Below are 14,171 nucleotides of genomic sequence, written 5' to 3'. Positions count from 1 at the left end.
TGAAAGCCAAATCGGATCTTCTACAATGCGACAGGCATACCAGTGAATAACTCTCTCTTGACGACTTCGTACGCAGTATTGTTTTGCTTTCTGTATCCGACTTCCTTTTTGCGTTGCACATCGTAATTTCTCCTTATTATTACATAAGGAAGTGTATCGCACTGTAACATAGTCATTAGCAGGGTGCACGAATTATTGACGACGTGTCCTTCGCCAACCATGGAGCCGTCATTGAAGAGACAGAAATCTGAAACTGATAACCCGTATTTGGCTCATTTGAACGATGATGACACTTCCTCTAGTGGAGGATTGACGAGACACTGCACCACTGCGGAACAAGCTCAAAAAGCTGAGGACGGTCCAAACAATTTTTTTACGGGTCAGCCATTGTCTGAAAAGTATTTTGGTATCTTAAAGGTTCGTCGTGATCTTCCCGTGCACCAGCAGCGTGCCGAGTTCTTGAAACTTTACCAAGAAAATCAAATTCTCGTGTTTGTTGGTGAGACAGGTTCTGGTAAGACAACTCAAATTCCTCAGTTCGTCTTGTACGATGAGTTGCCGCACTTAGTCGGAAAACAGGTTGCTTGTACGCAACCTCGACGTGTTGCTGCCATGTCTGTGGCCAAACGTGTCGCTGACGAGATGGATGTTCGTTTGGGTGAAGAAGTTGGTTACAACATTCGTTTTGAGGACTGTACTGGCCCTAAGACTCTGTTGCGTTATATGACAGATGGTATGCTTCTTCGTGAAGCAATGACAGACCCCGAGCTGTCTCGTTACTCCTGTGTTATTCTTGATGAAGCTCACGAACGTACTTTGGCAACGGATATTCTTATGGGTTTGGTTAAAAAGTTGGCTCTTCGTCGTAAGGACCTGAAGATTATTGTCATGTCTGCTACTTTGGATGCACAAAAGTTCCAGAAGTATTTTTATGACGCACCTCTTCTCGCCGTCCCCGGTCGTACCCATCCCGTCGAGATTTACTACACTCAAGAACCTGAGCGGGACTACCTGGAAGCTGCCTTGCGTACCGTACTTCAAATTCATGTCGAGGAGGGTCCGGGTGATATTTTGGTTTTCCTTACTGGTGAAGAGGAAATTGAAGATGCTTGTCGGAAACTTTCCCTTGAATGCGACGAGCTTGTTCGTGAAGGAGCTGCTGGTCCTTTGAATGCATATCCCTTGTATGGTTCACTTCCTCCCAATTTGCAACAACGTATTTTCGAGAAAGCCCCTGCTGACACGAAAAACGGCTACGGTCGCAAGGTGGTTGTGTCTACTAACATTGCTGAAACTTCACTGACCATTGATGGTATTGTGTATGTAGTGGATCCTGGTTTCAGCAAGCAAAAGATCTACAATCCTCGTATTCGTGTTGAATCATTGCTTATTAGTCCCATCAGTAAGGCAAGTGCGCAACAACGTGCTGGTCGTGCTGGTCGTACGCGTCCCGGTAAATGTTTCCGTCTGTACACTGAGGACGCTTTCCGGAAGGAGTTGATTGAGCAGAGTTACCCTGAAATTTTGCGCAGCAACTTATCGAGTACGGTTTTGGAACTGAAGAAACTTGGTATTGATGATCTGGTGCATTTTGACTACATGGATCCCCCTGCACCTGAAACCATGATGCGTGCTTTGGAAGAGCTTAATTACTTGGAATGTCTCGATGACAACGGTGACTTGACACCTTTGGGTCGCAAAGCTTCAGAATTTCCCTTGGATCCTCACTTAGCAGTGATGTTGATTCGTAGCCCGGAGTTTTTCTGCAGTAATGAGGTGCTTTCTATCACGGCTATGCTGTCGGTTCCTAATGTTTTCGTTCGGCCTCCTGCAGCCCGTAAGCAGGCTGATGAAATGCACGCACAATTTGCACATCCCGACGGTGATCATTTGACCTTGCTCAACGTTTACCACGCTTATAGATCTGGTGCTGGTGACTCTGACTGGTGCTGGAACCACTTTTTGTCTCAGCGTGCCCTTATTAGTGCAGACAATGTTCGCAACCAATTGCGCCGTACGATGGAACGTTTGGATGTGAAGCTTGTATCGACGCCATTTGAGGACCGAAACTACTATAACAACATTCGTCGTTCACTTGTCACTGGCTTCTTCATGCAGGTTGCAAAGAAGAGTGCGAATGGTAAAAGCTATGTAACGATGAAGGATAACCAAGTTGTCCAACTGCATCCTTCTTGTGGCTTGTCTGTGACCCCAGAGTGGGTCATGTATAATGAGTTTGTCCTTACTACGAAGAACTTTATTCGTACCGTCACGGCCGTTCGTCCTGAATGGCTAGTTGAGCTGGCAACGAACTACTACGACCTGGAGGATTTCGAAAACAACCGGGAAGTACACAGTGCTCTCAAGAAGGTCTATCAAATCGCTGCTCGTACGAGAAAAACGCGTCGCTAATCATGGTTATATAACGGGGGTCTTTTTAAATGGTTTCGACGACGTATTGTGTCGCTCTGTTGTTGGCGATACGTGTTAAAAAAAATAATAAGCGTGTCCATGCCTCGGACGCTTACGCATGCAATATCTTTTTGATTACTGTCGGGTTCGACAGTTCCTACTATCCAAACATTTGCTTTCTTTTTGTACTATGGTAGAGTGTTAATATTGGTATTCAATAGATGGGAGATACCCAAGTAGCGCTTGGGTATTTCAAATTCATTTTTTCGTTAGTATTGAGGGTGGATGCATAGCAGTTTCAAGAGGAGTGGACAATTGTGAGTAATTGTGTTAATTTGTGCTCGGATGTCTCCTAGAAACACCTGTACAGTGTTATTATCCGGTGTACGTTTCTGATTCTCTTGTTTTTCAGTCCACTGTCCTACGTCTCGTCTCGTCCTACAGCTAACCTGGTCTTTTCCGTGTAACAGATGTGAGAATGCTGAATTGGCTACACATTTTATTGAGAAGACATGTGATACAGTCTTTTCTTGTGATTTTATGTACTTTTTCCTTATGTTATATCGTGTTTTATAGAAATGTTCTCCCTTTAGGGGAATGGGAATTTGCACTTCAAGAATTGAATGGAAAACTAATGTTTGAAAATGCTACGACACAGAGAACGAACTCAACTCTCCTTACACTTGCTAGAAACGCTGATTTGAACGAAATGATTGAAACTGTGTGGAACTATGAGTCTCGGTTCAACAAACGGTACCACTATCCTTGGGTTTTTTTGAACGACGAACCGTTCAACGAGGAGTTTAAGTCTATAATTGGCCGTCTTGTGAGTGGAGATGTCACGTTTGGCACAGTTCCTAAACATCATTGGCAATTGCCAGATTGGATTGACCGTCAAGTTGCATCAGCTCGTTGGATGCAGTTAGGTGCGGATAATGTGCTTTACGGAGCCATGGAGTCTTATCATCACATGTGTCGGTACTTCTCTGGCTTCTTCTACAAGCATTCGCTTCTTGAGCCATATCGCTATTACTGGCGTATCGAACCCGGTACGCGGTTACTGAATGGAGTTCCTTACGATCCGTTTCGGATATTGATTCAGGAAAACAAAACTTATGGCTTTAATATTGCTATCCATGAAATTGAAGAGACGGTGCCTTCGTTATGGAACACCACGCTTGAATTCCTTGGGCAGCATCCAAGTGCTCTCGCTCCAAACAACTTGTGGAACTGGATTTCAAGTTTGAACGGCACAGAATACTCGATGTGCCACTTTGTAAGTATATGTTCAACACACTGTTTACTAACCTATTGTTTAAAAGTGGTCGAACTTTGAAATTGCCGACTTGGAATTTTTTAAAAGTGATATCTACAATGCCTACTTTGACTTTCTAGATAAAAAAGGCGGATTTTTCTATGAGGTACGAAGAAGAAAGTGCAGACACGAGGGATGCTGGAAGTGTATTTTCCAGTCTGAAGGAAGAAGAAACTCCGTAATTCTTCCTCTTCCTTCTATTACCTCTCTCGATTCTTCAATTCCTTCCGTCCTCTTTCTTACTAACAACAAAATTAGCGATGGGGAGACGCTCCCGTTCACTCAATTGCATTGGCTTTGTTCTTGGACCGTTCAAAAATAAAGTTTTTCGATGAAATCGGTTACTCGCATGCACCGCTCACGCATTGTCCCCATGGAAAAAGCAATATGGCATGTGACGGGCGCGATAGTGTTGGTAAGTCTATTAAGGGTACACTCTACTAACCCTATTTCTAGATTTTACGAGTGGCAGTTGTTTGCCATCCTTCCTGAACTTAACAGAAGGCTTCCACTACAATTTAACAGCTCACAGTTGAGGAACAGCAAGTAGAATATTAAAACTGATGCGCGCAGCATTCCGTCTGTGCATGCGATACCCTGCTCAAGCACAATTGCATTTTTCGTTTCCTCCCTCTTCCTTCTTCTTCCTATAGTCACAGTTCGCGGCGACTCGTTTAATTGCCGCTTTCTCGCTTATAAGCGACGCATGACGTTTCGCTTCGGTTATAACTTTTTTTGAGCGAGCTCCGAATCTGCTAGCAACCAACATGTCGAAGTCTGCATCGAAGCTTAGAAGAGAAGCCAAGAAGGCAGAGCGTCTTGCCGCTAAGGGTGAAAACGGCAAGCGCGTTAGCAAGAGAGCAGCTGCTAAGGCTGCAGCTACTCAGGACGCGTCTGTGGACGATGTTACGAAGAGCATGGCCAACGTCTCGACGGACGATCCTATGTTCGAGCGTAGTGCTTCGGGTGTGCTCGTTTCCCAGGCTATGAGTCGTGATATCAAGATTGAAAGCTATACGCTGTCATTTCACGGTCGTTTGCTGATTGAGAACGCAACTATTGAACTTAACCATGGTCAACGTTACGGTCTTTTGGGTGCTAACGGCTCAGGAAAGTCTACCTTCCTCCAAAGTTTGGCTGCTCGCGATATCGAGATTCCTCCTCATATCGACGTTTACTTGTTGAACGCTGAGGCTGAACCCTCGGATGTTAATGCCATTGACTACATCGTCGCTTCTGCCAAGGAACGTGTCACCCAGATTGAGGAGGAGATTGAGAAGCTTGCTACGGCTGACGATGTGGATGAGGTCTTGATGGAGTCGTTGTACGAGGAGTTGGACGAGTTGGATCCCAACACGTTCGAGGCTAAGGCTGCCATGATTTTGAACGGTCTTGGTTTCACCCAGGAAATGATGGCCAAGCCCACTAAGGATATGTCTGGTGGTTGGCGTATGCGTGTTGCCTTGTCTCGTGCCCTTTTCATCAAGCCTTCTCTGCTTCTGTTGGACGAGCCTACAAACCATTTGGATTTGGAGGCCGTCGTTTGGTTGGAGTCTTATTTGGCCAAGTACGACAAGATTCTTGTGGTTAACTCTCACTCCCAAGATTTCTTGAACAACGTCTGTACCAACATTATGGAGCTGACTTCCAAGAAGAAGCTTGTGTACTATGGTGGTAACTTCGATATCTACATGCGTACTAAGCAAGAAAACGAGACGAACCAAATGAAGGCTTACGTCAAGCAACAAGAGGAAATTGCCCACATCAAGAAGTTCATTGCCAGTGCTGGTACATACTCGAACTTGGTTCGTCAAGCCAAGTCCAAACAAAAGATTATCGACAAGATGGAAGCTGCCGGTTTGATTGAGAAGCCCGAGCCTCCCCGTCAATTCAACTTTGAGTTTGAGGAGACCCGCAAACTCCCTCCTCCCATTATTGCTTTCAACGATGTCGCCTTCTCGTACGACGGCAACATTGATCATGCTCTGTACCGCGACCTTTCCTTCGGTGTGGACATGGACTCCCGTGTGGCCATTGTCGGTAAGAACGGTACGGGTAAGTCTACGTTGCTTAACCTGATTACTGGTCAGCTTATTCCCATCGCCGGTAATGTTTCTCGTTACAGTGGTCTGAAGATGGCCAAGTACTCGCAACACAGTGCTGACCAACTTCCTTACGACAAGTCGCCACTCGAGTACGTTATGGACACCTACAAGCCCAGATACCCCAACAGAGAAGTCCAGCAATGGCGCAGTACTTTGGGTCGTTTCGGTCTTTCTGGTGCTCACCAAACCAGTGAAATCCGTACCTTGTCTGATGGTTTGAAGAGTCGTGTGGTTTTCGCTGCTCTTGCCTTGGAGCAACCTCACATCCTTTTGCTTGATGAGCCTACTAACCATTTGGACATTGACACAATTGATGCATTGGCTCAGGCCATCAACAAATGGACTGGTGGTGTCGTTCTCGTTTCTCACGATTTCCGTCTTATTAGTCAAGTCGCTAATGAGCTTTGGGAGGTCAAGGACAAGAAGGTTGTCAAATTGTCTTGCTCTATCGAGGACTACAAGAAACAAATGGCCCGCGATCTTGAGGAGCATGACACTACGTTCAAGGTTAAGCATCTGCTTTAAGCTGTCTGCGATGTTGATAAAAAAGCTAGCTGGTGGTTTGTTAAGACCACTCGAGAGTTTGGTTCAACGACTCTGCTTGAAGCGTCTGTTACACAAGCGCGATGGCTAGCAGCTCGTAGATGCCATGTGTATGCTATTGTTTTTGGTACTGTAAAGTTGCTTGATGCTTACATCCTGACGGGCGCTGAATTTGTGATTCTCGTTTGCTGGCAAGAACAGATCGGCTGTACTGTTGCGCCCTCCTTTTTTGTATAAAAAAAGCTTTTGAAACCAGGTTCGTCCCTACGTTACGAGCTTTATGGAAATCGTAGGGACTATACATTGGGTTGTTAACAAGGCTTTAAACGGTGTGTATAGAAGGTTTAATATTAAATGTACATGGGAAAACTCGGGAAGGCGAGAGGACCCGGTGTAACGTGGCTCTTTCGCTGTTTCGGTTTTATAAATGTAGCTCAGCATCTTAGCGCGATGTTGCGACTGTAACATTTATTTCATATCTACTTTTCTTTTCATTCATTCATTAGTCGGCGCTCTTGGACCCTGTCTCCCCCGCTGGGCCCCTGCAGATCACCTGCCCCGCTAGTCGGTTACTGATAGCAGATCATTTGATCTGCAAACCTAGCCGGCAACTCACCCACCCTCCGCATTCAACACGTACTCTACCCCATTACCAAGGGAACATAGCATTTCATGTCAGTAGAAACTAATCGGCCGTCGTACGAAGTTACAGAAAGTCATCCGGGTCAAGTTGATGCTTGGATCGAGCAGTTGAAGCGCTGTGAGCCTCTGTCAGAGGCAGATGTGAAAGAACTTTGTGATAAGGTGAGTTTGGTGATTTCGGATGGGACAAAACGGGGACTGCTGGCGGGAATTCTTGTGTAATGAAGACTTGACTGCGCAGAAAGTGCATGCGTTATGCGAATTTCTGAGCGAAAACGCGTTTTTTTCATGGGAAAAAGATTTTTATGGGTCGTTTGCTGACTTCAGAGTAGGCTCAGGAAGTTTTACTTCAAGAGGGAAATGTCCAACCCGTACACAGTCCTGTCACGGTCTGTGGTGATATCCACGGACAATTTCACGACCTTATGGAATTGTTTAAAATTGGAGGTGATTTGCCCGACATGAATTACCTGTTTATGGGTGACTACGTTGATCGTGGCTATTACAGTGTAGAGACAGTGAGTCTCTTGGTTGCTCTGAAGCTCCGTTATCCTCGCCGTATCACTATTTTGCGTGGAAATCACGAGTCCCGGCAGATTACGCAGGTTTATGGTTTCTATGATGAATGTCTGCGCAAGTATGGTTCAGCAAATGTGTGGAAATACTTCACAAACCTTTTTGACTATCTTCCACTGACGGCTCTCATTGATGACCGTATTTTCTGCCTTCACGGAGGTCTTTCCCCCAGCATAGATTCTCTTGATCACATTCGTACCCTGGATCGTGTCCAAGAGGTGCCACACGAAGGTCCCATGTGTGACCTGCTGTGGTCCGACCCTGATGACCGTTGCGGTTGGGGCATTTCTCCCCGTGGTGCTGGTTATACGTTTGGCCAAGATATTTCTGAGGCTTTTAATCACGCCAATGGTCTCAGTCTTATTGCCCGTGCACATCAGCTCGTGATGGAGGGCTACAACTGGACCCATGAAAGTGATGTCGTTACTGTTTTCTCCGCTCCTAACTATTGTTACCGTTGTGGTAACCAAGCAGCTATTCTCGAAGTTGATGACGATATGAATCACACCTTGTAAGTTAAAAAGCATTTGTAGCAAGTGGTACACTGTGCTTGCTGTGACTGTTGACCGTTCCTTTAGCAAGGTCCTTTACTAACTTCGTTCTCAGTTTACAATTCGATCCCGCTCCTAGAACCGGTGAGCCTATCATTACGAGGCGAACTCCGGGTATGCGAATGTTTTTCTCTTACTTGTTCATTTCACTAACTTTCTCTTCCGCGCTTAGATTACTTCCTTTAAGATGACTTATGGATTTTGCAGTTATAAAAAGTACTATTTTGTTATGGGACAAGGATACGGATCTGTACCCGTATAAGTAATTTGTAACAAGCCCACAGATACCAGCTCAAACATAAAGGACACACACACACACACACACACACCAATCCCTTACACTTCTCTCTACCCGATCCTTATTACTACTTCTTACTCAACATCAATCTTCCGTACTCTCTCATCTATACTCAACCAGCTTACTCGATTCCGCGTACACACTAAAACCGTGTTCATGAGCGTTAAGAGGCCCGATAATATGAAAGACGTGCGAGTTATATACACCCAAGGAGTGCGAGCATAGATCTTTGAGACAGTGCAATAAATGTACAGACATGAGACAAGTGAAGTCATTAAGAGAGATGTTTCCGCTTTCTTCTAATGGCAAAATGGGAGCTGTTGAAAGCAAGCTGCGGCGATTTCTGGTCGGAGAGAGTTGCAAGAAAAAATGAATGGATGTTTCAATTATAGAGAATCCATCAACAGAGCGAAAGCCAAAAGGGGCACCACCGATTCTTCCAAAAGATGTTGTAAATGGCTGCTGTCCCGCACCAGTTAAACAGCAAATAAACGAAAACTACTCAGTTTTTGTATTGCGACGGCAAAAGTTTTCAACGAAGTGTTTCGATGCGAGATAACACGAATTGAACGACTCCTTACCCAATAATTATTGTTCCATCTTCATTTAGTTGGTAAGGAGGAATCTCCAAGTTTGTCGGTGCTGGTCCCTGGCGAACACGGCCGGAAATATCGTAATGAGAACCATGGCAAGGACAGAACCATCCGCCATAGTCACCGGCGTTTCCAATAGGCACACAACCAAGATGCGTACAAACTCCAATCATCACAAGCCATTCTGGCTTTTGTACACGAGCAGAATCTGGCTGAGGATCCCGAAGAGTTGAGATGTCGACTGAGTTTGCTTCTTCAATTTCAGCAGCTGTTCGGTGACGAATAAAGACTGGTTTTCCGTGCCATTTAATAATGAGGTTTTTACCCTCGGGAATTTTCTTCAAGTCTACTTCTACTTTGGACATAGCAAGCACATCTGCGGAAGCTGACCAACTGGATAGAAAGTCATGAACTGTTGCTTGAGCTCCGGCAGCCGTCAGGGCGCCTAGGGCCCCAACCATTACATAGGAAAACACGCGAGGAGCATCTGATCTGGATTTTGTGCGGTACTTCGAAAAGTCTGGGATTTCGTCGCCCGAATTTGAGTATGGACGCACGATGTTATGATTTACCATCAACGGAGGGCGAACAGAGCGCGGGAAAAAACGCAATTCCTTAGAGATATGGCGGTGGAAGGCCTCTCCTGTTTTCAGCAGGCGCAAGGGCATGTTTCGTACTGTTTGTTGCTTGTAAATAAGCAAAAGAAGTGTATGGCAAATGGCACGGATTAGCTGTTTTATGATTGCATACGGGGAAGTGACGCAAGGCCGACGTTTGATGGTGTAGAGTTTTAAGGTTTGCTTGGCGAATCGTGGGGAAAGGAATAAAGCTGCGGGGTTGCGAAATGGTTGAGGAATTCTTGAAGAAAAGAAATGAGAGTAAACTGTTTTGTTTCTGCAGGGTGCATTTGCCTGTATTCTTAGGCATCCTTCAGCTGTTTTTCTTTTTTTCTCAATTCCTCATTGGAAGTACCGGCCAATACTTCACAAAGCCAGTAGCCGTTTGCTTGCGAAAATTATTGTCGAGAGTTTGTTCAAGTTCAATGAGCTCGTGAGCTCTGTACTTTAGTACTTGAAAATGTTTGCCTTTAAACACCTCTGTAGCAGGAATGGGCACTGTTGCTGGTGTCTCTTCCACAGACGAGCATGTGCGTGGTTCGTTGGCTGATGCTTCTTCTTCTGCTTCACGAATCCGACGAAGCTCTTCGCGCTCTTGTGCCAGTTCTTTTTCCCAACGAAGATGACGCAACTCGGATTCGCGAAAGTATTGAATTTGTTCGTCTGTGAGGGTACGAATAGTGCCGTCCGGATAACGTTCCGGTACAACTGGTTGTTCATTCGGTGGCCCGAGAAAGAGACTATCCCAGCATTTAGTAGCTGATGGACCAAAGTGAGAGGCAGCAAAGGAAGTAAGTTCTTGTCCCGTAGGGTCCATATTAAAGCTATACCGCCAGTGAAGGTGATGAGTATAGAGGAAAACTGGTACGTTTGCAGGGGAATTTCTTAGTTGAAAATTTGATAGGTCTGTCCTTCAAAGTCTCTGAGCTTATGAACGAGTTTATTGAGTAAAAAATGCTGAACCTTTTAATGTTGTTATGGTACTACTTTTGGCAGTGAATCCGAAAATATAAAACTAGGTTGTTCTTATTATGAGCTTGTGTAAGTTTTATTTCCTCAAGAACATGGACGAAGAATAGAATCTTCCTTGATCTACTCTGTGGAGAAACTGGTGGTACTAAAATCTCATTCGGTAAGAAAGGTAGAAAACTTTTTTAATTTTTCTTAAAGGGTTTGTCACCGACAGAGGAGAGACATAAAGATGGTATTGGTAAATTATTGGTATGATCAACCTGATTCACAGACAGGTGGTTTATTTAACCACTCATTAAGAAAATAGTCGCTCTGACTCGGTAAATGCAATTCTTCATATACATTGAAGGATTGAATAAGAAGTTTAAAGTTGTTTATTACAGACTTTGTTACCATTAATTAATAATATTGATGAAGACCGCTACAAGAGTCCAGTTCATGAATCCTGTAGTATAAACTCAAATGACCTACTTGATATACGACCTACTGCACTCATAATTAAAACACCCTCATCTCATTGCATTTTACTACTTTACTCAGCATGCCTTATATTATCCTCATTTTTGGTGTGGCCCGGTATCTACCAAACTCACCACCATAAATGCAACACCAAAGAACATGCTGACCGTACCTCCCTAGCTAATCGATATGACGGTAAGAGAAGTTATATTATCAGTTTGACAGTTTTACTAATGAAATCTAGTCCGTGACGAATATTGAACCATTTGCTACGTAAGTATCAATTATTTTACTCTCATTTTTCGCTAACAAAATAGCGGTCGTGTTGTTCTCAAAACGACACGAGGTGACATCCAGCTGGAGCTCTGGTGTACAGAAACTCCAAAAGCCTGTCGAAACTTTATTCAATTGTGTATGGAAGGGTACGTATGCAGGTGTACGTCAGTCTCAATCATGTCGCGGTACACTTATTCATATGCATTTTCTTATTAACAAACTCAGTTATTATGATGGAACAATAATTCATCGAATCGTTCCGAATTATATCATTCAGGGAGGCGATCCCACCGGAACTGGTCAAGGTGGTGAGTCTATTTATGACAAGCCATTTCCTGTAGAAACACATCCTCGTCTTCGTTTCACCAGACGTGGACTTGTTGCAATGGCAAATGCTGATGGTGAGGGGAACGGTTCACAGTTCTTTATTACCCTTAATGCAACTCCAGAGCTCGCGGGAAAGCATACATTGTTTGCTCGAGTCGTTGGTGACACTATTTACAACGTTGTTCGTATTTCAGAACTGGAATTAGACGCTACTGAACGACCCGTTTATCCTCCAAAAATTGTTGAAACACAAGTCATCGAAAACCCATTCACAGATATTCAGCCAAGAACAAATCGTGACGAACGTCAACGCGTTTTACAGGAACAAAGAGAACGTCAAAAAAAACAGGAAAGAGCAGCTTTACTCAAAAAAGGAACAAGAAATAAAACTTTTCTCAGTTTTGGTGATGAAGTTGAAATTCCACTGCCAAAAAAGAAGATTCGTCCTCCCCAAAATGAACGGACGAAGAAGGAGGAAAAGGATGAGGGAAAGGATGAACGGATACAACAGCCGTCGGTGGCTACCAAGGAAACTCCTGTTGCAAAAAAGGTGCCTATCACCTCCTCGACAGTCTCTTCCGCATCTCTTTCCTCTCTTCAAACGCCCGTGTCCACAGAAACGAAATCCGTTAAGCAAGAGATTGCGCGACTTAAAGCTGAACTTCGGCAATTAGATAAACGACCACTAGACGTTGACTCTTCGGCCTCCAAGAGGAAGCAATCGGCCAAAAAACGCAACGCACTACAAGAGGAATTAGAGCAATTTAAGGCTACGCGACGAGTACTACCTGCAAAAAAGAAGCTGCGACAGCAGCAAGAAGACTCGACATTTGATGTCTTCCTAAAATTCCAACAAAAAATCCGATCTGCTAGCGATATTGACGATTCCGCAGCTACAAAAACAAATTCAATTGACGAAACGCCGTGTACACTTCATAATATTCCTGCGTGTTATTCTTGTTATGACCGACTTGGCGAAACGAATGAAAACGATAAAGAGGATGCCCATTGGTTTGCGCATCGTCTTGTTTCCGACAAAAGGAGTCAGTAAACGGTCTCAAGCAATGACACTACGGACTACGGAAGTTTGTATGGACAGGCAGGAAGGTCGTGAAGGTATAAATTTTTGCTGGTACAAAGGAACGAAGGTTACCACAGGAAGAAAAAGCAACTACAAATAGATTTGCCTTCTTTACAAGGGCTTGATCTTAGTCAATTCGGCTTCCTCGATGCTTCTCTTGTCCGTGAGGATTTGACCCATACCGCCGAAGGAACCGAACATACTGGTGCTCTTGAAGGGGCGCTTCAGGTCGTCACGAGCAGGCTTCTTTTGAACGTAGAGTTGGACTTCCTTGTTGTCGTAAAGTCCACGGAAACCCGAAACTGTTTGGAAAAGCAGGGGAGGAGCAAAACCCATGTAAAGATGCATGAAGAGTGTGGTACTGACACCAATCATGTACTGCTTAAAGCCTTTAAGCAACTCACGACTGTCGTATTCGCAAACAGTCGTAGCGACAAAGGTAGCATATTCACGGCCAGACATTGGAGAAGCAGGTTCCACGAACTTCATCATTGTAAGGTCTAGCCGGTGTTAACAAACCATCTACTAAGCGTGTCACGGCCATTGCAGAAACGACCCCCATCTCCAACTCCGTCCAACTTATTCGTTCCATTCACACATACCATTCTCCTTTTCAATTAATTTCTTGGTGTACCAGAACAAACCCAATTGAGTTGCAAGGCAAGAGAAATAAGCAATTCTCAGAACTGTCAAAATAACCGGTTGCTTGAGATCTACAACCTTGGTCACACTCATCAAAATCAAGGTAATGAGAATTGACTTTGTCTATTCATATTTTGTTACCAATATGAGTTCGATTGACAAACGTTTTCCATGACATACCTGAGGACTCTTTTTCACCTTCTGCAGGATTCCAGCCATTTTCTAATGCTTGCTCAGGTTGGAGTTCGTAAAGGATACAGCAGTTGAATCGTGCGGCTTCAAGGTATCGCTGATGGAATAACGACGGGGACCGCACTCTAACGCAGCTACCGGTCAGAGGGAAATTGTGCAATTGTAAATGATTTCAGATACCAAATCGTGGGTGTTACTCGAGTGGGTTACTATTCTGCGCTCCTTTGGTTAATTGATTGTATTTTTGTCCTGGATTCACTTGTTGTGAAGGGGGATATGGTTTGTGCGAGGTGAACGAGAGTGAAAGATTGGAATTAACAGAGACGAAAGTCAAACAATACTGTGAATGTAACTGCATAAGGATAGTTTATGAAGTTTTTACGATGTTCTTAGTCGTTACATGGAAAAGTCTAAATACTCAAGTAAGCGGAAATCATAGATACTCATAAAAAAATAGAATACATATGTGTCAGAAGAAATTAATAGCGAGTCAAGTAAGTTGACTCTCTAAATAGGTAACCGGATACAATATACAGCTTGATGTGTAGCTGCAGTAATTTGTCAACTATT

General features: G+C 44.2%; 8 protein-coding genes across 8 annotated transcripts; 5 read left to right on the top strand and 3 right to left on the bottom strand.

The window, feature by feature from the left end:
• The first annotated feature begins 4 nt into the window (after window positions 1-4).
• SJAG_00597 (ATP-dependent RNA helicase Prp43) lies at window positions 5-2,711 on the top strand. Its single transcript, XM_002171836.2, has one exon. The coding sequence runs from the start codon at window positions 220-222 to the stop codon at window positions 2,410-2,412; it is 2,193 nt and encodes a 730-aa protein (XP_002171872.1). The 5' UTR covers window positions 5-219; the 3' UTR covers window positions 2,413-2,711.
• Window positions 2,712-2,890: 179 nt separating this feature from the next.
• On the top strand, window positions 2,891-4,263 carry SJAG_00598 (alpha-1,2-mannosyltransferase; the record flags this gene model as incomplete). Its single annotated transcript, XM_002171837.1, has 4 exons — window positions 2,891-3,688; window positions 3,735-3,833; window positions 3,986-4,142; window positions 4,184-4,263. 4 exons carry the CDS (start codon window positions 2,891-2,893, stop codon window positions 4,261-4,263), a joined length of 1,134 nt encoding a protein of 377 aa, XP_002171873.1.
• Window positions 4,264-4,492: 229 nt separating this feature from the next.
• SJAG_00599 (ribosome biogenesis ATPase) lies at window positions 4,493-6,863 on the top strand (the record flags this gene model as incomplete). The annotated part of the gene is made up of 1 exon (XM_002171838.2): window positions 4,493-6,863. A coding segment is annotated over one exon (1,865 nt), but the record flags the coding sequence as incomplete, so codon positions are not given.
• A 69-nt stretch (window positions 6,864-6,932) lies between these two features.
• SJAG_00600 (serine/threonine protein phosphatase Ppa2) lies at window positions 6,933-9,794 on the top strand. The gene is made up of 4 exons (XM_002171839.2): window positions 6,933-7,179; window positions 7,350-8,104; window positions 8,200-8,258; window positions 8,317-9,794. The coding sequence occupies exons 1-4, from the start codon at window positions 7,048-7,050 to the stop codon at window positions 8,328-8,330; spliced, it is 960 nt and encodes a 319-aa protein (XP_002171875.1). The 5' UTR covers window positions 6,933-7,047; the 3' UTR covers window positions 8,331-9,794.
• Window positions 8,487-9,777, bottom strand: SJAG_00601 (ubiquinol-cytochrome-c reductase complex subunit 5). Its single transcript, XM_002171840.2, has one exon. The coding sequence runs from the start codon at window positions 9,701-9,703 to the stop codon at window positions 9,020-9,022; it is 684 nt and encodes a 227-aa protein (XP_002171876.1). The 5' UTR covers window positions 9,704-9,777; the 3' UTR covers window positions 8,487-9,019.
• SJAG_05195 (fungal protein) lies at window positions 9,711-11,133 on the bottom strand. Its single transcript, XM_002171841.2, has 2 exons — window positions 11,096-11,133; window positions 9,711-11,008 (listed from the first exon to the last, which is right to left on the bottom strand). The coding sequence occupies exon 2, from the start codon at window positions 10,467-10,469 to the stop codon at window positions 9,987-9,989; it is 483 nt and encodes a 160-aa protein (XP_002171877.1). The 5' UTR covers window positions 10,470-11,008; window positions 11,096-11,133; the 3' UTR covers window positions 9,711-9,986.
• Window positions 11,134-11,197: 64 nt separating this feature from the next.
• Window positions 11,198-14,096, top strand: SJAG_00602 (cyclophilin family peptidyl-prolyl cis-trans isomerase Cyp7). Its single transcript, XM_002171842.2, has 4 exons — window positions 11,198-11,278; window positions 11,328-11,356; window positions 11,401-11,505; window positions 11,585-14,096. The coding sequence occupies exons 1-4, from the start codon at window positions 11,273-11,275 to the stop codon at window positions 12,735-12,737; spliced, it is 1,293 nt and encodes a 430-aa protein (XP_002171878.1). The 5' UTR covers window positions 11,198-11,272; the 3' UTR covers window positions 12,738-14,096.
• On the bottom strand, window positions 11,329-13,704 carry SJAG_00603 (pho88 family protein). Its single transcript, XM_002171843.2, has 3 exons — window positions 13,590-13,704; window positions 13,370-13,532; window positions 11,329-13,267 (listed from the first exon to the last, which is right to left on the bottom strand). The coding sequence occupies exons 1-3, from the start codon at window positions 13,626-13,628 to the stop codon at window positions 12,879-12,881; spliced, it is 591 nt and encodes a 196-aa protein (XP_002171879.1). The 5' UTR covers window positions 13,629-13,704; the 3' UTR covers window positions 11,329-12,878.
• Window positions 14,097-14,171: the final 75 nt, after the last annotated feature.

This window comes from Schizosaccharomyces japonicus (genome assembly GCF_000149845.2).
Source record: "Schizosaccharomyces japonicus yFS275 unplaced genomic scaffold supercont5.1, whole genome shotgun sequence".
In the NCBI taxonomy this organism is placed as follows: domain Eukaryota; kingdom Fungi; phylum Ascomycota; class Schizosaccharomycetes; order Schizosaccharomycetales; family Schizosaccharomycetaceae; genus Schizosaccharomyces; species Schizosaccharomyces japonicus.
This window is presented reverse-complemented; position numbering and strand designations above follow the sequence as displayed.